This window comes from Dipodomys ordii, unplaced genomic scaffold (genome assembly GCF_000151885.1).
Source record: "Dipodomys ordii isolate 6190 unplaced genomic scaffold, Dord_2.0 Scaffold189, whole genome shotgun sequence".
NCBI lineage: Eukaryota > Metazoa > Chordata > Mammalia > Rodentia > Heteromyidae > Dipodomys > Dipodomys ordii.
Window position 1 is genome coordinate 979,556 of NW_012267405.1, and position 21,849 is coordinate 1,001,404.

A 21,849-nucleotide genomic window follows, 5' to 3' on the forward strand; every position below is an offset into this window, starting at 1 on the left:
TTTTCAAATCAAGAAGGCAAAGGACTGGGCTGGAGGTATGACTTAAGTGGTCCTCGCAAGTGCAAGGCCCTGAGTTCAATCCCAGTACCTCAAAGAAAAGGTTGCTCCCTTTAGGAGATACCCCACTAGAAGACAAAGTACTCAAATTATAAACTGACCGTGATTTTATGTGACAGCTAAGCTAATCCTCAGCAGATAGTTGACACTGAGGAAGTTCATGTGGAGAGGATATTCATTTTCAATATGATATTCATTTTTAGTATCACTTGTATGTATCATCGGAACCTCTGGCACTTGATCATTTGTAAGGCATTTATCACTCAGATAAATGTGATGCTGGTAGAATGTTTCCTCACCAGCCTGGGTTCAGGGTTGTGATTGACAGCTTTTCCTTCCTCAATGGAACCTACTCACATGAATTAAAAAATAAACCAACAATGAATTTCTAGACGCTGACCTTATCCACACTCCTGTAACTCTGCCAGGATCAATAATCAGTGTCTTCAAAGCTCTGGGCTTATTGAACTTGGAAAGCCACGAGGTCCTTTTATCATCGGCTAAGTAGCTAGGCTGGCTCACAAATGACACCAAAAATTTCCATTAAGACAACAGGCCTTTCAATGCACTCTTCCCCAAAGACTGGAAAGGAAGGGACAGAGGCTGAGGACAGCGCTGGATTTCTTAACCAAGGGGTGTCAAGACCTGAGAATCATTCACCACCACTGACCTTGGATTCTACCTACTTTTCTTAGATCTCTCCACAAGAAAGACCTTTCAACTTATAAAGCAAAGAAACAAAAAGAAATATCAGTGTCCAAGTCTTAGTGTCTTCATCTCATTGTATTATGGGAAATCCTTTAACTACTGAAATATGTCTTCTCCAAGGTGAAGCTTCAAGCCTACAGAAGTGTTTTAAGAAGTCTTCCTTGAATACAAAAATATTTAAGTCACACCCAGAGCTCATTTGCACGCTAGGGGTGTCTAACTGTCTAGCTTTCTGAGAGAGATTTGGATGCAGGAGGAAGTGACAGAATACTTTGGAACTGGAGACTGTCCATGCTGGAAAAATTCTTACGGACCAAGTATGGAGTCTAAGAAGACAACAGGTTGGAAGACCTGGTTTCTTCATTATGAATCATAAGGTTTTGTCTGAGAATGTTTTTCTTTAACTTTAAAAATAGATTGGGATATTAAGTGGCCTGAATATTCTTCCTCTTCCATAAATGTGAAACAACAAAGTGACTAACTCTTATTGTACTTGGAAATAACTGCCACTTCTGCAATTGTCAGTGAAAGAAACGCTAATGGGGTTCAACCCTATCCCTAGCAGGTGCCCTGAAGCTTTATTTGCCTCAGGCTCACGCCTGTAATCCTAGCTACTCAAGGGGCTGAGATCTGAGGATCGTGGTTTGAAGCCAGCTGGGGCAGGAAAGTCCATGAGCCTCTTATCTCCAATTAACCACCAGAAAACTGGAAGTGGTGCTGTGGCTCAAGTGGTAGAGTGCTAGCCTTGAGCTGAAGAGCTGAGGGACGGTGCCCAGGCCCAGAGTTCAGGCCCCAGGGTCATCATCATCAACAACACTGACTCCTCCCGTGAACCCACAAGGTAACTGAAAGCAGGATATCAGCCAGGCATGCTGGCCTCTGTGTCCTGTGTCCCCTATAGAGCCTTTCTCTACGGCAGTCACTTTGCAGCCATCTTAGAATACAGGAAGGAAGCCAGGTGCCAGTGGCTCACACCTGTAACCCTAGCTACTCAGGAAGCTGAGCTCTGAGGACTGCAGCCCGGGCAGGAAAGTCCATGAGACTGTTATCTCCAATGCAAACGAGAAGTGGCGCTGTGGCTCGAAGTGGTAGAGTGCTAGCCTTGAGTGGAAAAAGCTCAGGGACAGCGCCCAGGCCCTGAATTCAAGCTCTATAATGGACACAAAAAAACAAAACCTCCAGGAAGGACCTGAGAGTCAGTAGATACCTGCCAGCTGTAGGTGACTCACTGTATCAAGGCCCCACCTGATAAACTGAGACAATGGACACTTACCACCGTTGACGTCACCTCTAGACAGGCCTGGGACTGGAACTGTTTAACTATGCATGCTTTTCACCCCTGCCCCTAATTCTTAGTCTTTTTTTTTTTCTATCAAATATATCACCCTACCACTTGAGCCACAGCCCCACTTCTAGCTTTTTGGTGATTAATTGGAGCTAAGAGTCTCTTGGATTTTCCTACCAGGCTGGCTTTGAACTGGAATCCTTAGTTCTCAGCCTCCTGAGTATTAGTCCTGATTTCTCAGGGTCTCTCTCATGTGGGAAGGTGGTTCGGGGGCCTTGTGCTCATTTGAGGGTCAAGTGGCCAACCTCGGCCAGCTTCCATGGTATTCTAGCTCACAATCTTTTATCCCTTCTCCCCCCTCTGGATTAAAAATAATAATAATAAAATGTTTCTCTCCTTTCTAGTTGGTGTTTGAGCTAATGGTGAAAGAGTAAGTCCTGATCAAGTTGGTTCTTTCCAAAGAAAGTGCTGACACAAGAGGCTGCCCTGGAGAGCGGGGCCCCATCAAAGGAAAAGCGCTGACAGGGCCGAAAAGAAACCGAGGGGCAGTGCCGCAGCCAAGACTTGCTTTGGCTTGATGGTTAGTAGCTTTGACACGGGAAAGACAAATAGTCTGGCTCAGTAGCTTTTAAACTCTGCCCAGGGTAAAGAGAAAGAGACATTGTTATGGATAGACCATCACACCAAATATGTGAAACGTAACAGAATCAGATGCATAAAACATAATTTAAAAATGAGTGAAATCCACATAAATGTCCACGTGTTTTGAAACAGTCCTTACCACGGCGCTGCATTTGCTCCTTTCAGTCTCATTTTCTGTCACATACCTACCCATATATTGACTCCTGAATGTATTATGGGAGTGGGGGTGGAGCTAAGTTTGAAAACCTCTGCTCTGATTTGTCCATCTGATGAAAAAAGGAACCAATCAGCGGCCACAGGGACAGTGCTCAGCAAGGGCACTTAACACGGGAAGTAAAGGCAATGGGGAGAAGAACGCGTTCCCACCTTGCTCAGCTTCAGGGACAGGGAACAAGAAGTCATCCAGAAATCAGGCGCTGGTGGCTCACGCCTGTAATCCTAGCTACTCAGGAAGCTGAGATCTGAGGACCCAGGTTCAAAGCCACCTGTGCAAGAAATTCTTTGAAACTCTTATTTCCAATTAATTTCAAAAAATAAAAAAAGAAAGAATAAAGAAAGAATGAAAGAGAAGCAAAGCTTTGGCAGTAGAGCCTTGGCTCAAGTGGTAGAGCACTAGCCTTGAGCAAAAAAAGCTCAGGGATGGTGCCCAAACCCCAGAACCAACACAGACATTCATTTCCTTGAATTGGGAAAACACAGAGAAGTTTATTACATCATTACTCTTGAGCACCAAAGTCTGAGAATTGACTTTCAAAGCAAAGAAAAAGCCATCCAAAGAGAAAAGATGCCAGATCTAGACAGCACAGATAACCGGATCTGATAGCTTTTAACACAAAATAAGTAGAGCTCAGACAAAACTTGAAACTTGAAACAAGCCATACCTTTTTAGATTTATTCTGGAGAGTATATCCTCTGTACCAACCTGTAATGGAATAAAAAAACACAAAACATTATGCTTTCTGATATAACATAAACACATTTCCACTATATATTCTCTTATACCAGCACTTGTGAGACAATTAGCAGACAATTTATTAGAAGACAGTCAGGTTCATTGTACACCATGATCTATTTTACAACTGTTTTTGTTTTGGTTGGTTATGGGGCTTGAACTCCAGGCCTGGGTGCTGTCCTGAGCTCTTCAGCTCAAGGCAAGTGCTCTACACTTGAGCCACAGCTCCCCTTCTGATTTTTTGGTGGTTTATTGGAGATAAAAGTCTTACAGATTTTCCTGTCTGGGCTGACTTTGAATCATGATCCTCCAATCTCAGCCTCATGAGTAGCTAGGATTACAGGCAATAACCACTGGGTCCTCCGGCTTACAACTGTTTTTTGTTGTTGTTGGTGGTGGTGGTGGTGGTTGTGTGGCTTGAACTCAGGGCCCAGGTGATGTCCCTGAGCTCTTTTGCTCAAGGCTAGTGCTCCACCACTTTGAGCCACAGTGCTACTTTCATTTTCCGGTGATTAACTATAGATAAGAGTCTCATGGACTTTCCTGCCCCAGGTTGGCTTTGAACTGCAATCCTCACATCTCAGCCTGAGTAGCTAGGATTACAGTTGTGAGCCAGTTTTTCTTTTTCTTGCTTGCTTGCTGGTAGTACAGCTTGAAGCTTAAGTCATTTGCCAATACCATTTTACAATTCTCTTGCAATTTGTTCTCTACAAAATCAACCAGCAAAGCTGGGCACAGTGGCTCATCCCTGTAACCCTAGCTACTTAGGGGGCTGAGAACTGAAGATACCAGTTCAACACCAGCCGGAGCAGGAAAGTCCATGAGACTCTTAACTCCAATTAACCATAAAAAGCCGCAAGTGGAGCTATGGTTCAAGTGGTATAGCATCAGCCTTGAGCTCAAAAATCCCTCAGGGACAGTGCCAGTGTTATAAGAGAGGTCCACTAGACCCATATCCTGGCCAGGCCTTGGCCAGAGGTTAATCTGGTAATGTTAGCCATTCTCCTGAGTGGACGCAGCATCCAAGAATGTCTTATCTACATGTAGTCATCCCACGGACGTGAAGTAGACTAGGCAGGGAAAACGATCAGTCATAACAGAGGTAGGAACAGTGGTTGTAGAATAAGGGAAGGTGGCTCAGTGGTAGAGTGCTTGCCTTGCATGCATGAGGCCCTGGGTTGGATTCCTCAGCACCACATAAGCAGAAAAAGCTGGAAGTGGTGCTGTGGCTCAAGTGGAAGAGTGCTGGCCTTGAGCTGAAGAGCTGAGGGGCAGCACCCAGGCCCAGAGTTCAGGCCCCACCACTGACCAAAAAGAAAAGAATAAGGAATTACTAGGGAATGAATATTAACTCCACCAAGTAACTGCCTCAGAGCCACTGGGCTATATCCTTCAAATTCAGCCTCTGGGGCAAGTTGGGACTCAGGTGTGAAAATCACAGAGCTGATTCTCCATCCCTCTCCTCTCCTTAGACACCTAACTCATCTCCATTACCCACCTCGTGTTCCCAGACCCGCTCTAAAGGAGCTGTTGCCATTTCTAAAAGTTCCGCACAGCAATCTGAGATCCATTTAATCAGTGAACTCACATTCCGACAGACGCAAGGAAAGCAAACCACACACAACGTAGTGAAGTCCCAAACCCTCCTCTATCCTGGGAAGGGAAACAATCCACACGGAGAAACAAACAAACCAAATTTCACACAGGGCTAACAGGAAGAATGAAAGAGGACAAGGGGAAGTCCGGCTTGTGGGGGGCAGGGCTAGAAGACCCTTACTGGGGAGACCCACGGGGGCGGGGGGGGGGTGAGGGGAGATTTACATGATTAATGTGGCAATTCATTCATTAACTATAAAACCCCTATTGAATGGAAGCATCAGGCACTGTCTTCACAGAGGAAGGAAACAGACGCATCAACAGGTCACTAGATACACAAGCGACTTTAGTGGAACTGACTGGTGATTGGGGAATCAGCAGCAATAAGTTGGGGGAGGGGGGGAAAGGCTCACTGAAGGCTTGCCCGACAAGAAAAGCATCATTTGCAGTGCAAGTTATGGGGTGGTCTGTAAAAACAGTCTTCATCCTCGCATCACAAGTGAAATCCGGCCCCCTCGTACACATATAAAATTCTGGAAGTTCTGTGTATCCTTCTAGGAATTAAAGACCAGAAGCCAAGCGGGAGCTGGGCTGTCAGAAAAGCACCTGGGGACCAGGGGTCCACAGAGGAGGAGCAGGTGCAAAATCCTGTTGTTTTTCTCCCCTTAAGTGTCCTGGTCTGGTAACTTAATTAGGCCAAGGTCAGAGGTTGCCTCTCCTGGGGCCAGGTAAAGCAGTCAGGTTTCTCAGGGCAGGGGGGGGGGCCCCAGGGCCCTGGGAACTGGGCTTCAGCAGGACTAGTTCATCTGCAATCCTCTCTATTGGAAAACAAAACAAAACAACACCCGCAGCCCCTCCTAAACACACGTGGGGCCCTCACCTTGGGCTTTTGAAAATTAACTCCAAGGCAGGAAGTCAAGGGATGAAGAGATGGTGAAAGATAATTGTAATTTTCTTGCACCCTTTTTCTTGAAATGAATCCGTCAGGCTAATTATCTCAAATAGTGTGCACTAGTGACAAGCAGGTGGGACTCCGGAGAAACGTTTTACTTTTTAGTCGGTCATGGGGCTTGAACTCTGGGCCTGTGCGCTGTCCCTCAGCCCAAGGCTAGTACTCTACCACTTGAGCCACAGTACCACTTCTGGTTTTCTGGTGGTTTGTTGGAGATAAGAGTCTCAATGACCTTCCTGCCCAGGCTGGCTTTGAACTGTGATCCTCAGATCTCGGCCTCCTGAGTAGCTGGGATGACAGGCGTGAGCCATAGACCCCCCCCCCCCACCTGAAAGTCTTTTTTGACTTTGGAAAGCACTGAAATCTGACACCATGACTAAAAAATAAAAATAAAAGAACTATCCCTAGATGTGAGGACTTGCACCTGTAATTCTAGCTACTTAGAAAGATTTTAGTTTGAGGCAGCTCACACAAACATCTAACAAGCCCTCATCTCAACCAATAAGCCAGACATGGTGTCATCTCAACTACCTGTCATCTCAACTACCTGGGAGGCTACAGGTAGGAGGATATTGTCAGAGGCCAGATCTGGGCAAAAATTGAAAGACCGTACCTGAAAAACAAACAGCAAAAAGGGCAAAGGCATGGTTCAAGGGCTGGAGTGCTTGCCTAAGCAAGTGCAAGGCCTGGTTTCAAGGCCCAGTACTGCAGAAGGACCAGAACGGAACTGGGAAAGAACTGATGGCTGCCGAGGCTGGAGGTCTTGGCTCCTTCCCTTGCACTGAGTGAACCAGGCCCAGGCCTCCACGGCCACAGGCCTCCCTCAGCACACAGCCTCCGCGTGCAGTGAACTTGACCTCCAGATCCTAGGAGCCTGCTATGCAAGTGGATCTCCTGAGAGGGAAAAACAGGAAAGTGTGGGTGAGGATGGGAGGGAAAAACTGGGAGAGAGCAAGGGCAGGGGTGACACTGTCCAAAAAGAAATGCACTCTACCTGATTTATGTAACTATAAGCCCTTTGTGCATCACCTTTATAGTAACAATAAAAAAATTAATGTTAAAAAATGACTGTTTTTAACCTTTAGTTTGCATACAGCAGGCCTCAAAACACACACACACATGCACACACACACACACACACACAGAGTAGTTTGCGTACAGCAGGCCTCAAAACACACACACACACACACACACACACACACACACACACAGCAGGCCTCAAAACACACACACACACACACACACACACACACACACACACAGAGAGAGAGTCAGTTCTGGGGCTTTAATCCAGGGACTCGGTGCTGTCCCTTAGCTTTCTCACTCAAGATTGGAGCTCTACTATTTGAGCCACACCTCCCCTTCTAGCTTTTTGCAGGTTACTTGAAGATTAAGATTCTCATAAACTTTCCTGCCCAAGCTGGCTTCAAATTATGACCCTCGGAGCCCGATCCAGTGTCTAGGATTATAGGAGTGAGTCGCCAGTGTCCGGCTCCATAAACATTGGATGGGACAGTCACTCACGAGGAAGGTCTCTGGAAGTTCCTGTGATCTGTAAGTCCCTGATCAGCCGGCTTTAGGGAACACACAGTGAACTTTGTGACACAGGAGACGATCAGGCTGCACGGCTGCAGGCAATAGGGCAGGATGACCACAAAACCGCAGGCCTGTCTGGAGGAGGAAGCTCTGGTTTTTCCACCTGGCTATGCGCACTGTCAGTTTAAAGTAATGAAGGCTCTGGTCTCTAACACCGCATTATACAAAAACATCCTCTTGTTCCCCCCATCCTGCTCTCTACCTCTCCTTCTGCCTTTCTTCCTTGTTTTTAGGTCCCAGACCAGGTCTCAAACCTGCCACTTTCTCCCACTGATTGGCACTCTACCGAGCCACAGTCCCAGCTCCCTCTCTCCCTCTTTTTTTGTCTGTCATGGGATTTGAACTCGGTCCTGGGCACTGTCAGGGACACTTGAGCCAAAGCTCCACTTCTGATTTTCTTGTGGTTAATTAGAGATAAGAGTCTCATGGACTTTCCTGCCTAGCCTGGCTTTGAACCGCCATCCTCCAAATCTCAGCTTCCTGAGTAGGTAGGATAGGTGTGAGCCACCGGCTCCTGGTTCCTTTCTTTTAATGCCAGTTCTAGGGCTTGAAACTCAGAGCCTCAAGTTTTTGCTCACATCTGTGCTCTACCCTTTGAGCCACAGCTCCACTTCTGGCTTTTTGCTGATTAGCTGGGAGATAAGTCTCTCAGATTTGTCCAGCTAGACTGGCTTCGAACCACCATTCTCAGATCTCCGCCTCCTGAGTAGCTAGGATTCCAGGCTCATGGACTCTCTTTTTATCTATCTTGTTAACCCACAAAAATTGAACACTGCAGCTAAACGCCGTGAAGGCTTCTTTGGGCCTGTGGTAGATGGAGAAGTCGTGCAGCTGCAGCCTCCTCAAACGAGCGGGGGCGGGGGGGGGGGGCAAGGCCCAGGGGACAGAACAAGTGTCCCCTGGGAAAGGAGCCCTCCCGGCACACGCACACACGCCACACGTGTGCCCCCTAGTGTGTCAACACTGCCTCTGGTTTGCCAGCTCCCTTTGTGTTTCCCGGATGGAAGTGGCTCGTTTTCCTGCAGCCGTTAGGTCTGCCTGCTGAGTCTCACCCCCTCTTCTGGGAATGCATTTCTTTCACTCAGGAAAGCTGGATGACAGGACTGGGCGTGTTGTTCTATCAGCAGCACCTTACTTTTATATGGCCTCGCCGTCAGTGTCATTTGCAAAGGTGAAAGAGAGTTACAGAGGCATGAGTGAGGATTCAGTCACGCAAGCTGTATTTGTGGAGGTCCACGGGGCTGGCATCCAAACCCAGGCCCTGACTGATCTCTTAGGAGGGTTGGACACCCTGTGAGGGGAGCTGAGACATTCCAGACGCTGGTAAACTTGTCCAACACCTATTTAAACAGTACTAGGGAGAATGTCTGTAGTTCCAGTCATGCAGGGGCCGACGACAGGAGGGCTGCTTGAATCCAGGAGTTTGAGGTCAGTGTGGACAACAAATAGAAAGGAAAGAAAAAAGGCCTGGCACTGGTGGCTCAGCCTGTAATCCTACCTACTCAGGAGGCTGAGATCTGAGGATCAAAGCCAGCCTGGCAGGGAAAGTCCATGGGACTCTTATCTCCATTGAAACACCAGAAAACTGGAAGTGGTACTGTGGCTTAAAATGGTAGAGTACTAGCCTTGAGCAAAAATGCTCAGAGGCAGCACCCAGACCCTGAGTTCAAATCCCCTGACTGACAAGAAGAAGGAGGAAGGGGGGAGGAGGAGGAAGAAGAGGAGAAGGAGGAAGAGGAGGAGGAAGAGGAGGAGGAGTAGAGAAGAAAAGAAAGAAAGAAAGAAGCAAAGAGAGAAGAGAAAGAGAGAGAAATAGAGAAAGAATATGTAAAAGGATCTTATCCACTTTGGAAAACTGTTATTCCCAAAATCAAGTTGGGGAAAATGAGATCTTGGCTCTATTCTGTCACTATCTATGAACACAGAACATCTTCTGTTATTTAATTCTTTGACCTATTCCATGATGACATGATTTTAAAGACCGGAAGTCCCCCTCCTATTACGGTAAATAAAGCAGAGGCAGAAGCAGGAGGAGAAATACATGCCCATCTGTCCTCAACTCCAAGCCTTCCTTCGGGATGTTGGCCTCACACCTGTCCTTCGCTGAGTGGTGTGAGGTGCGACAGTGGGAAGGAATATCTAATGCACTGCATCGCGGCTGGCTGAGTGACCAAGAGGCCTGAAGATAGACACACGGGACACAGGTGAGCCGGGGGCAGGCAGCGGCTCTCCCGCGCTGCACCTTCCTGACTTGCTGCTCCAACCCAAGCCCCATCAGCCAGCAGCAAGGCATTCCCAAGTACTTTGGGGGGCTGAGCTGCCCTCCTCAGATTTGTGGGCTGTTGGCCAAATGGGTCAACTCCAAGTGCCAGCTTATGACAGCCTAAAGGGCGGCTTACCACTCTGGAGAGCTCTGGCTTCTCCACTAGAACGTTCTGTGGAAGCCTGGACCTAAGCACTGCACGTTTCAAGTATGGATTCGGGAGGTACACTCCACTGTACCTCAGAAAGCAGAAATAGGAGAAGACATTCTCTTTCTTGTAAGACTAACGGGCGGGGTGGTGTATGCTGGTAATCCCAGCTACCTGAAGAGGATCCAAGTTCTAGGCCACCCAAGGCAAAGTTAGCAAGACCTTATTCCAAGTGTGTGTGGGGGCGGGGAGGGGGGCGGGGATAGAAACCCAATCCAGGCATGGATTTTTTTCTACAGGGAGGCTGTAGTTAGGAGGATCACAGTCCAAGGCCAGCCCCAGGCAAAGACAGACAGAAGACTGTCTCCAAAGGAATAACTCAAGTGAAAAGGGATGGAGGCACGGCTCAAGTGACAGAGCAGCCATACAGTCAGCTCAAAACCATGGCGCTAAATCCCAGTACCACCAAAAAATAACAAACAAAAATAAATCAGTACAAGGTTTTAATTAGAAAAGGAGGTAAGAGGGTAGCTGAGTTCATACAGGCCTGGACACACACAGACACACACACACAGACACAAAGACACACAGACACACAGACACAGACACACAGACACACAGACACAGACACACACACACACACACACAGACACACACACACAGACACAAAGACACACAGACACAGACACAGACACAGACACAGACACACACACACACACACACACACACACACAAGCAAACAAGAAAAAAAAAATCCTAAATGGGAGAAGAGACCATTCCAGAGGCTCTACTTTTTAATGAACTCCACTCAGCAACACACTCATTGCTGGTGACAAACTACCAAAGGTCAAGGACAGGCAGATGCGCGGTGGGACCAAACACACTCAATGCAATGCCTCACGGCCTACTCTGCTTCCAAGGCCAGTGCCAAGACGTTCACACGCACTGCCTGTCATAAAATCCAAGCTGCTGGGTCCACGGCCATTTATATTCAGAGAGGCAGGCCATACCAAGGATGGACTGAGAATCACAATAAACTTACCCTTATCCTCGCTTGGGGCGGCCAAACAGTTAGATAAATCCAGACCCCAATGGAAGCTTATTCCTAGTAAACTTTTACATCAAGTTTTTTTTTTCTTGTTGTTTTGGTTTGGTTTTGGTGATTGTGGGGCTTGAACTCAGGGCCTAGGTGCTGTCCCTTAACTTTTTTGCTCAAAGCTAGCGCTCTACCATGTTGAGCCACAGCACCAGTTCTGGTGGTTCATTGGAGATAAGAGTCTTATGGACTTTCCTGCCTGGGCTGGCTTCCAACCATGATCCTCCAATCTTAGCCTCCTAAAGTTAGGGTTACAGGTGTGAGCCACTGGCACCTGGCCTAGAAGAACTTTTAAGAACCGATTCTTCAAATCAGTTGTGTTCCTTTTTTTTTGTGGGTCTCATGTGGATATTGACTATTGGGCATGGCTGATGAACAATTTTAAAAATCACAAAACAAAAACTAAGGAGAAATAGGAACAAAATCAATGTCAGGGGTCCCAGGACAACAGAATGTGAATTGTTTTTTTGTTTTGTTTTTTATGGTACAAGTAGTGGGACTTGAACCCAGGGCCTTGTGCTCTTGTTTGGCTTTTTCACTCACAGCTGGCACTCTCCCGTCTGACAATGGTTACACCTCAGCCTGAAAAAACAAACATAAAACACAAAAAACCACACTTCCAACATATTCTTTTCTTCATGGACGACAGGGACAAAGCTCATAACCACGTCACTTGCATCCCCTGAACACAAAGGCTCCATAAGGAGATTCAGCACCGACAGGGTGTGAGAGCCCACGCTGACTCCTAACTTTTTGAGGGGGCCAGATCCCCAAACCCAAATGAGACAAAAACCTACAACTTGCGTAGGTAGAAAATTCCGCATCGGCTGCATGTGACACGCAACAGCTGGGACATTCAGATGCGCAGAAAAGACGTGACGCTGTAAAATGACTTGCGGGCTCTGTGGCTGAGGTGCACAGAACACATGAGTGAATTTTTCACTTAGACTCAGCCCCGTCTCCAAGGTGCCTTCTTGCGTCCCTGTAATTCTTCTGGAACCCTGGTTCCCAGCAATTTGGGGAGATGATCCGCACATTTACTTTTTGAGAGTGGATTTCTTTTTTTTTTTGCATTTCTTCCAGCTTTCCCGGGGTCGTTTCTCTAGCTATGATGTTCAGGCTGGTCTGAGTCTTCGGCTTTCCGTCCCGAACGCCACACTCGGTGCTGCACCTCTGCAGAGCTCAGCTGGATGCTGACACAGTATCTCATTTTGTTGTCTCCATCAGCGTCTGATTGTGTGGTGTGTACCCTGCAGGGTCCAGGGTCCAGAGAGTAGAGAAACTGAGGCCCCTCCTACACTTCCCCTGGGGAGGGAAACAATGGCTCAGTCTTGTGACTTCTATCGTCCTGGGTCCTGAGCTGCATGGCCTCCCACTTCGTTTACAGCACAGGCTTTTGCTGAGCGGCTATGGTGTGTCAGGTCAGTTGAGGCCGGCCCTGGCTGAGCCTCTAAACAGCTACCTTCTTGTGGAGTCAATCAACCACGGGGCAGGAAACAGCCAAAGAAGAGTCCCTGGGGCTGTTCTGCAGTGGGTTGCAGGCAGAGAGCTATTTCTCTACATCTGGATGCACTCACTTCCACACCTCCCTGCAATAGCTTAGACAGATCTGGTGTACGTATCTCAAAGGCAGGGCAGGGGCCAGGCAGATTGTGTACCCAGAGACTGCAGGACTCAGGGACAGGAAGTTGTGAGACTCAAACCCCCAGGGCCAAAAACAAAACCATGCCAGTGTTACTTTGACAGTGGACTGGCAGTACCATCGGTCTGGCAGTATCACGGGAGTTCCCATTTTATTTGTTTTAAAGGAAGACAGGATGGGGGGCGGGGAGAGGCGGAACTGAACATGAGTTACTATTACTCAGCACTTCCTTTGACTTTAACATTGGCAAAGGATTCCTGCCCTCCCTCGTGAAGTGCTTGAAAAAAAAAAAAGGAATTTGAGATTCCAGCCAAGAACTTCAAGTACTCAGTAGATACAAGAACCTGCCTCTGAACTGGCAAGGCAGGCACTACTGCAAAGTTAATCCTATAAAATAAGAGTGATCGGAAGGTGGAATCCTCTACCATCATCTGTGAAGCTGCCCCTTGGTGGTCACTGAACAGAAGCAGCTGGCCAAGGGGCCTCTCTTCCCACCTCCCACTCCCCACCCTGGCGTGCGTCCACACTAGAGGAACACAGCAGACGTTCTGTGGGGGCAGTCGGCAGGCAAAATGGCTTCTTGTTGGCGGAATCCACAGCCCGTCCACCACGCTCAAAATGAAAGCTCGGTGCCGTTGACCGTGTTTTGTGTCCCATGAGGCCAGCGCTTCCCATAAGCACACTGTGTGTGGATGGCAGATACCAGGAGCACTGCATTGTGGGTAATCAGACTCAGGCTCCTAGCTTGTATACCTGTGTTTACAGGAAATGCTCCCAAAGCGGAAACATGGCGAGTGCAGACAGAGACCACAGGTGGAAAATTATTCACCATCACAAAATCATTAGAAATGGTGTAGAAAGCCAGGGGTTGTCAACGACGCGCGCCTATAATCCCAGTTACCGGAAGACTAAGATCTGAAGATGGTGGTACTGAGCCAATCCCAGCAGGAAATTCCATGAGATTCTTATCTCTAGTAAACCACCAAAAAAGCCAGAAATGGAGGTGTGTCTCAAGTGGTAGAGTGCCAGCCTTTAGTAGAAAAGTAAAGAGACAGCATCTTGAGTTCAAGCTCTAGTACCAGCACATACACATACACATACATACACACGCACACACACACACATTACACACACACACACAATTACCTCAGGTTATGCACCTGAGATAACTATAAAAAATAATGAATCTGTGTGGACACCTGGGGCCTGTTACCCACATATCTCATTCTTGACATTCTATATGCTAGCGTCACAGAAAAGGAGAAAAGAATGTTCAGAACATAAAGATATCATCTACTTTGTTTTGGATCAACATCAATATTCTATCCTTCCTGATAGTCAACCAACACAGGACTACTAAAAACAACATACACACACACACATAGACACACACACAGACACACATGACATCCATATGCATGCACACATGACATGCACACACACACACACACACACACACACACACACGAGCTAACATGTCAGGGGAGAACTACAAAGCTAAGATCTACAAAAGGCCAAACCCACTCAAGGCCAGTGCAGTATCTTGGCTGCTTTCCTGTGAGGCGTTTGTGGATTTAAGAAAAGATTTCTCCCTGAGTCTGGGGCTTACACCAGTGGAGGTGGGAGGATTGTGAATTTAAGGCCAGTCTGGAATAGAGTGAGTTCCTGGCCAGCCTGTGCCACATGGTGAGACCTTGACTATAAAAAGAAGAAGGAGGTCTGGGAGAGGTGAGGTTGAGAAGCAGAAAAGGAAGGAGAGGGAGAGCAGGAGGCTGGGGTGGGGGTGGGGGGAGGGGGGGTATTAAGAACTTGGACTGTCATCAATGAGTTGGGTATAACTTCGGACAAAATAGAATGCCACTGAAGAAGATAACAAAAAAGATGTCATAAACACAAAATCTAAGTTGGAATTGTCCGACCCAATTCAAGAACAGTAAACACCTAAAAAGAAGTCTCAGAATATACAAAGCAAACAACCAACTTCACCATAGACACATACCATGGACTTCACCATAGACACATACCATGGTCGGTCACAGCAGATTTGACACCATTCCATCAGTGCCAGAAAAAAATAAAGAAGAAAAAAGTAGCAAATAAGAAATTTAAACCCCAATGATCCCTACATACACAGTCTTTCCAAGGCTGTGTGGCCGAGTTATAAAACTAATCATATGCAAGCTGGGAAGGTGGTTCAGTGGTAGAGCGCTTGCCTTGCATGCATGAGGCCCTGGGTTCAATTCCTTAGCACCACATAAGCAGAAAAAAAAGCTGGAAGTGGCGCTGTGGCTCAAGTGGTAGAGCGCTAGCCTTGAGCTGAAGAGCTGAGGGTCAGCGCCCAGGCCCAGAGTTCAGGCCCCACAACCGGCAAACAAAACAAAACTCTAGTCATATGCATTGTATCTGCGCAGTGGGAAACCTGCACCCACAGGGACCCCGTGAGGCTCATCGGCTCCCCTGACAGTGAACGAGGGCCTAGTGCGGTGAGAGGGACTGTGATTTCACAAGCCAGAGTCCTGGAATGATCTACCCATTGTCCCAAGTGTCTCAGTGATTTGGAACGGTCGCTGTGGTGGCCAGGATAAAAGGAAAGTGCCAGAATGGGGTGGGCAGAGTCCACACCGCCCTCTCAGTCTCCTCTCACACCCGGGGGAGTTACTGGATTACACTGAATTGGGTGTGCAGGGAGAGATAATACAGAACTAGGCCCTCGGCCAAAGGCCCAGGAGAGTCTGTGGCTGGGGCCAGAGACTTGTGCAACCAGGTGGATGATTTAGCTCATATTTTTATGGCCAACGCCAGCTTCCTTCCCTGCAGGCTTCCCGTCTCCTGCCGTCCCTCGGGCATCCATGTGCCCGGGCCTCACAGGCTGCTCCAAGACACCCGTGTGGAGGATCAGAACCTGCCTCGCTCCTGCCCCGGCTCTCACGACAGAACTCCACTCGACTGGGGGCTCTCTGCCTTGCTCCTCAACTCCAGTGGGCTGGACACACTGCTGTGGTCTGCAGGGATTACACAGGGGGAAGCTCCCAGCCTGGGGTGGGCTGGGTGGGTGCGTGGGCCTGCCCTGCAGGTTCTGCTTCGATGCACGGAACCTCTGTGGAAACAGCCTGACCTACTTGGAGGAAATACGCCACGGGCCTGACCTAATTCTCTGATGAAAGAATCTCAGCAACACCCGGAAGGTCCTCGCTGCTCCCTGCTCCCCCCCACAACCCGGCAACCTCCAGCACCAAGTAGAAAACGACTCTTTCTTTCTATGCTTTGGGACTTGAACTCGGGGCCTCGGTTCTCTTCCTTAGCTTTTTTTCCCTCAAGGCTGGAGCTCTACCACTTAAGTGCCACCTCTGGCTTATTGCCAGTTAACAGGAAATGAAGAGTCTCATGGCCTTTACTTTCCTTGGCTGGCCTTGAACCACAATCTTCAGACTCCTGAGTAGCTGGGATTACAGCTGTGAGCCACTGGTGGCTGGCCTACAAAGAGACTCTTAATCAGCCACACATCCTTGTAGCTACTACAAGCCAAAGGCCCTGTATACCACCACCACCCCCCCGGCAGGTTCACACACAGTGGCAGAGACCAGCTGGCTGTGCTGGAACCGTTCCTTGAGAACTCCCCAGATTGCTTAAGGGAGGCTCTGCAGTGCCTCCTTATTAATAAGAAACTCCTGCCGTTTTCACCCTTGCCCCATCTGGCAGGACACCAGCCACACTCACCCTCGTACATCTCCAGAATGTGGACTGTGTCGCCGATCTGCAGGGAGAGCTCCACATCCTGAGAAGCATTGTAGTTGTAGATCGCTGGAAAGGAGAGAAAGAGAAAGAGGGGAGATGAAAATGCACACCAGCCCATGGCATATCCAAGTGAGGGACCAGTTTATTCCAGACACAACCCTCTGTTAGATGCTTTCACGTGAACCCCAAGTGGAGACTAGAACCCCATTTCCACCACCCAACACACATTGATTGGTTGCTTACTACGCACATCCTGTCTTAGAGGCTGGTGACAGAGTGGCAAAATGTCTAGTCGGAGTAGCTGTTCCCAGGAAACCTCACATTCTTGTGGGAGGGAAGAAAGATAGTAAAAATGTAATCACAGAAATACCTATTTAATTAAGATCAGGTATGTGTTACGAAAGAAAAAACCAGGCTAGAAAGAGAAGCCATTGTGGGGATCTAAAATGCCACTAAACCCAGAATCTCGGGAAGGAGAAGGGCTGTGAGTGGTCTCTTGGTTTCTCTGACCCAGTATTTAAGGACCAAAGGCCATAAATGGGAGCCATGTCCCCTGTGTAGCAGAATGACAGCAAGCCCAGGGCAGCACTAGAACCTTGCCCTAGTCCTAGATACCCCAGGGAACAGGGCTGCCCCCCACTTTCAGATCAAGACAACCTTGGGCACCCCAGTTAGGGACTGGCCATGGTGGGAGGTTGTAGAGAGCAGTAGACTAACTCACAACTGGAGAAGAAGACAAGGTAAGAGCGTTGCACACATTATTTTACCCTAAATTGTGACTAATAAGCACATGAATATATTCTCAACATTGTTAGTCATGAGGAAATGCAAATTCAAACCACAACCAGATACCGCTTCACACCAACCAGGATGACTCTAATAAAAACACTGAAGAGAGAGGGCACAGCAAAAATGTGGGGTAACGGGAACACTTGTACATGGCCAGGAGGGATGAAAAAAGGCAGGGGTGGGTGGGAATTAAAGTGCATGCTAGGAAATGGTACATCAAAAAGTTATAAGACCCCTTCTGAATATCAATTGGGCAGTTTCTTTGCCTGCCTGCCTGCCTTCCTTCCTTCCTTTCCTTCCTTCCTTCTTTCCTTCCTGTGCCCATACTGGGACTTGAACTCAGGGCCTGGGTTTTTCCACTCAAGGCTAATGTGCTACTTAAGCCACAGCTCCACTTCTAGCTTTTCACCAGTTAAGTGGAGATAAGAGTCTCACAAACTTTCTTTGCCTAGGCTGCTTTGAACCTCAATCCTCAGATCTCAGCCTCCTGAACAGCCAAGATTACAGACATGAGCCAATAGTGCCCAACTGAGTGACTTCTTAAACATGAACCTATCATTGGGCCCAGTAAATCTTCTCCTGAGACTCTAAAAGAGAAATGAAACCATTTTTACCTGAAAAACTTTATCTGGAAGTTTCTAGCAGCTCATGACGGGGGAGAGGGGAGGGCACAGAATGGTTCCCCAAACCAAAAGACATCCATAGCTCATCCCCTGAACTGGTGTGTTACCTTAAATGGTCAAAGAGGAACAGCTCTCCCTTAGGGCAAGGCCTAAAGTACAACCACTGGAGAGAGTGAGGAGCTGCGTTTGGAGACACACAGAAGCAGTAATTTGGAGATAGAAGCAGATACTGGAGAGATGACCTAGGGTCAAGGACTGCCAGAAGCTACCAGAAGCTGGAAGAAGCCTGGGACAGAGGAGCTTTAGGAGCACAGATCCACCCACACTCTCCTTTCAAAACTCTGGACTCCAGATTGTGAGATCATGAATTCCTGCTGATTCAGTAAGTTGGTGGTGACCTGTAACAACATTCACAGGAAAGCAGCACACCAGCCCTGCCGACAACAGTCAGCAAGTACAAACAACACTTCGGCCCTGACAGAAGGGACAAAAGAGCGTTCAGTCATCCCTGGCTATCTTCATTATGTAACCCCTCAGCCACAGCACAGCCTAGGCTGCTCAGAGCCCTTGCACAAAATGGAGTCACATCCCCTCCTCTGTCTTGTGTATGAATTTATATGTTTATACTAGAATAGGGGCTTCAAATCAGGGCCTTGTGGTCTGGCATGATTGATGCTCTGTCACTTAAACCATGGCTCTAGTCCAGCAGTTTGCTAGTTAATTGGAGGTAAGAGTCTTACAGACTTTTCTGCCCAGGGTTGGCTTCAAACTGCCATCCTCTAGATTTCAACCTCCTGAGTGGCTAGGTTTACAAGTGTGAGCCACCAGCATCCAGGCCTCTCCTACATTCTAAACCAGCCCTAGATTACTTACAGTATCTAGTACAATGTAAATACTACGTATGTTGTCATAATCCTGCATTGCTGAGGAAATAATGATAAAAGGAAAAGAATATCTACACATGTTCACTACAGGTACAATTGGTTTTCTAATATTTTGTCGTGTTTTGTTTGTTTTGAGAGATCTCACTATGTTAACCCAGGCCAGCCTCAGGATCACAGGCTGTCTGCCTTAGACCCCTGTGTGTCAGGATTAAAGGTATGTACCACCATGCCTCGCTTCCAAAAACCTTTTATACCTCTCTACAGGTGTTTGAAGTTGTGGTTGCAGAAGCCATCAGCACAGACAGTGGAATAGTACTGAGCAGTAAAAGGGAGAATAGACAGTTGCTACAACATGGATGCTAAGGGAAAGAGACCAGACACAAAGACCACATGCTTTCTGATCCCCTTTAGAGGTGAATCTGTCAGACAGTATTATCAACTGCTCATAGCTGGGGCTGAGACTCCATGGTGAGCAACTTACCCACTCCGGAGCTTTTATGGGAGGCAGAAATGTCCCCCAAATGTACTGTGGTGACAAGTCACACAGCTCCCCAAATGAACACCTCCGAACGGAATAGTGAAATGCACATGGATGTTGTGGTGTGAATCAATGAGAAAGGATTTTTGTTGGTGGTGGTGGCGACTATGGGGCTTGAACTCAGGGCCTGGGTGCTGTCCCTGAGCCTCTTTGTGCTCAAGGCTAGTGCTCTACCAGTTGAGCCACAACATCACTTCTGGTTTTTGAGTGGTTAATTGGAGATGAGAGTCTCATGGAGACTTTTCTGCATGGGCTGGCTTTAAACTGTGATGCTCAGATCTCAGCCTCCTGAGTAGCTAGGATTACAAGTGTGAGCCACCAGCACCCAATTTTTAAAGGAGACATTTCTTGCCTTCTCTCTACTGCTGAATGATCTATATTCTTCTGAGATGCAAAAGCCACCTTGGAGCTTCATCTGTAGACATTCACTGACTCTGCAAAGATGCACCCTGAGCCTGTCCCTGTGACACCACCAGCCACTTCTTCAAGGAAGTCGCTCAAATACCATTCTGCAGTCTTGGCTGCTCCCCCCCCCTCCCATTCACTGCCTTCCCTGGAGTGGCTCCGTCCATGCCCCTCACAGATGGAAACGAGAAGCAGAGAAGTCACTGTCACAAGGCCTGATAGTGACCAGCTTCATCTCTTCCTGGCTCTTAGTCACTAGGAAAGAAACAGAGGCTCTTAAAGGCAAAACCTTGCACAAGTAGTAGCGGTAGGAAAACACACAAGTGCATGCATGCGCACACCTACACACCTGTGTGCCACACCAAGGGTTTCCCCCAAATCCTTCATTCTCTAAGCCTGATCATCAGCGTTCCAAAATCCACACCCCCCTCTGCTTTTAGTCACCCACCTTTGCCTCTAACATTGACCAAATTCACCCTGTCAGGACTCTGATGCTCTCCCCTAAATCCTTTGCTACCTAGCAATGCCTAACAGATTCGTGTGTGTGTGTGTGTGTGTGTAGTGGATGTGCGATTTGGTTTTATATATGTATATGCATGTATGTATATATACATGTATACACACATATATAACGTAAATTGTTATATGTAATACACATATTTTATATATATATATATACATATCATATATTGTTACATGTGTAACAATCCAAATCTCACATCCACAATTCATGTCAGCCGAGGGCTCCCTGGGACTGTGCCCGGGCTTTCCTCTCTGAATTCCACAGCAATGATCTCCAGGCACAGTTTGCCTCTAAACTATGGAAGAATCTGCTGTACTTACTTGGCTGTCACCAATGAGAACAGAAGAAAGCCCTTGTGGCTGGGGCCTGCTTACATGGTATTTGTCTGCGCATGACAGTGTCCAGGCTCAACCCAAAGACGCTCAACCTCCAATGATAGCATTTTATTTATTTTTTGTGCCAGTACTGGGGCTTGAACTCAGGGCTTGAGGGGGGTCCCTTGGCTTTTTTGCTCAAGACTAGCACTCTATCATTTGAGCCATAGCTTCACTTCTGGCTTTTGTTGTTGTTGTTGGTGGTGGTGGTGGTTTATTGGAGATAAGAGTTTCACAGACTTTCCTGCCTGAACTGGCTTTGAACCACTTTCCACAGATCTCAGCCTCCTGAGTAGCTAGGATTACAGGCGTGACACACTGGTGACTAGCCCAGTGATAACTTTTAAACCTCATGTTTGTTTCTTGTCTCAAATCCACCAAGCAGTTCTGTCTTCCTCAAACACAAACACACTTCTGCTTTCCTACCATGAGGCATGTTCTTACCACTCAGAAAAGGGACATCGGAATCACCGCGCCTGTCGGCGCCCATGGCTCATACCTGTAATCCTAACTACTCGGGAGGCTGAGGTCTGAGGATCGTGGTTTGAAGCCAGCCCGGGCAGGAAAGTCTGTGAAACTCTCATCCCCAATTAACAACCAAAAAGCCTAAGTGGAGCTATGTGGCTCAAGTGGTAGAGCATTAGCCTTGAGCATAAAAGCTCAGAGAGAGCAGCTAGGCCATGAATTCAAGCACCAGGACTGGCACAAAACAAAACAGAAATCACCTCTGGAGAACCACCCAGGGAGCGCTCCCTCTCAACAGCGGCTTCTTCAAGAGGGTAGTTCACCGCTCACGAAGTCTGCAGCCTGCCTCATGTCTCTGTACAGAGGTTCCAGAAAGACTCCGATCATGCACCCATTGGACCCAACTCTGTCCTCCCTGCGCTGTGGGTTTGCTCCGTGTGGAGGGCCTGCTTCCCCCTACTACTGAGGTTTGTCATCTGCAGGGGAGGGGTGTGTGTGTGCCACGCCGTACATCCTTCAAAGAAGGAAGCTCAGACCCTGCCTGCAAGCAGCAAAGCTGTTAGGTTGCTCCATGCC

General features: G+C 47.9%; 1 protein-coding gene across 1 annotated transcript in view; it reads right to left on the minus strand.

Annotated features, from left to right (window-relative positions):
- The window catches only part of Dock5 (dedicator of cytokinesis 5), a 111,185-nt gene that overhangs the window by 81,681 nt on the left and 7,655 nt on the right, over positions 1-21,849 (minus strand). The window contains exons 2-3 of the mRNA XM_013034398.1: positions 16,655-16,738; positions 3,574-3,614 (exon numbers count right to left, since the gene is read on the minus strand). Of these exons, the coding sequence (XP_012889852.1) occupies positions 3,574-3,614; positions 16,655-16,738 (125 nt within the window). The remainder of the gene's footprint in view (positions 1-3,573; positions 3,615-16,654; positions 16,739-21,849) is intronic.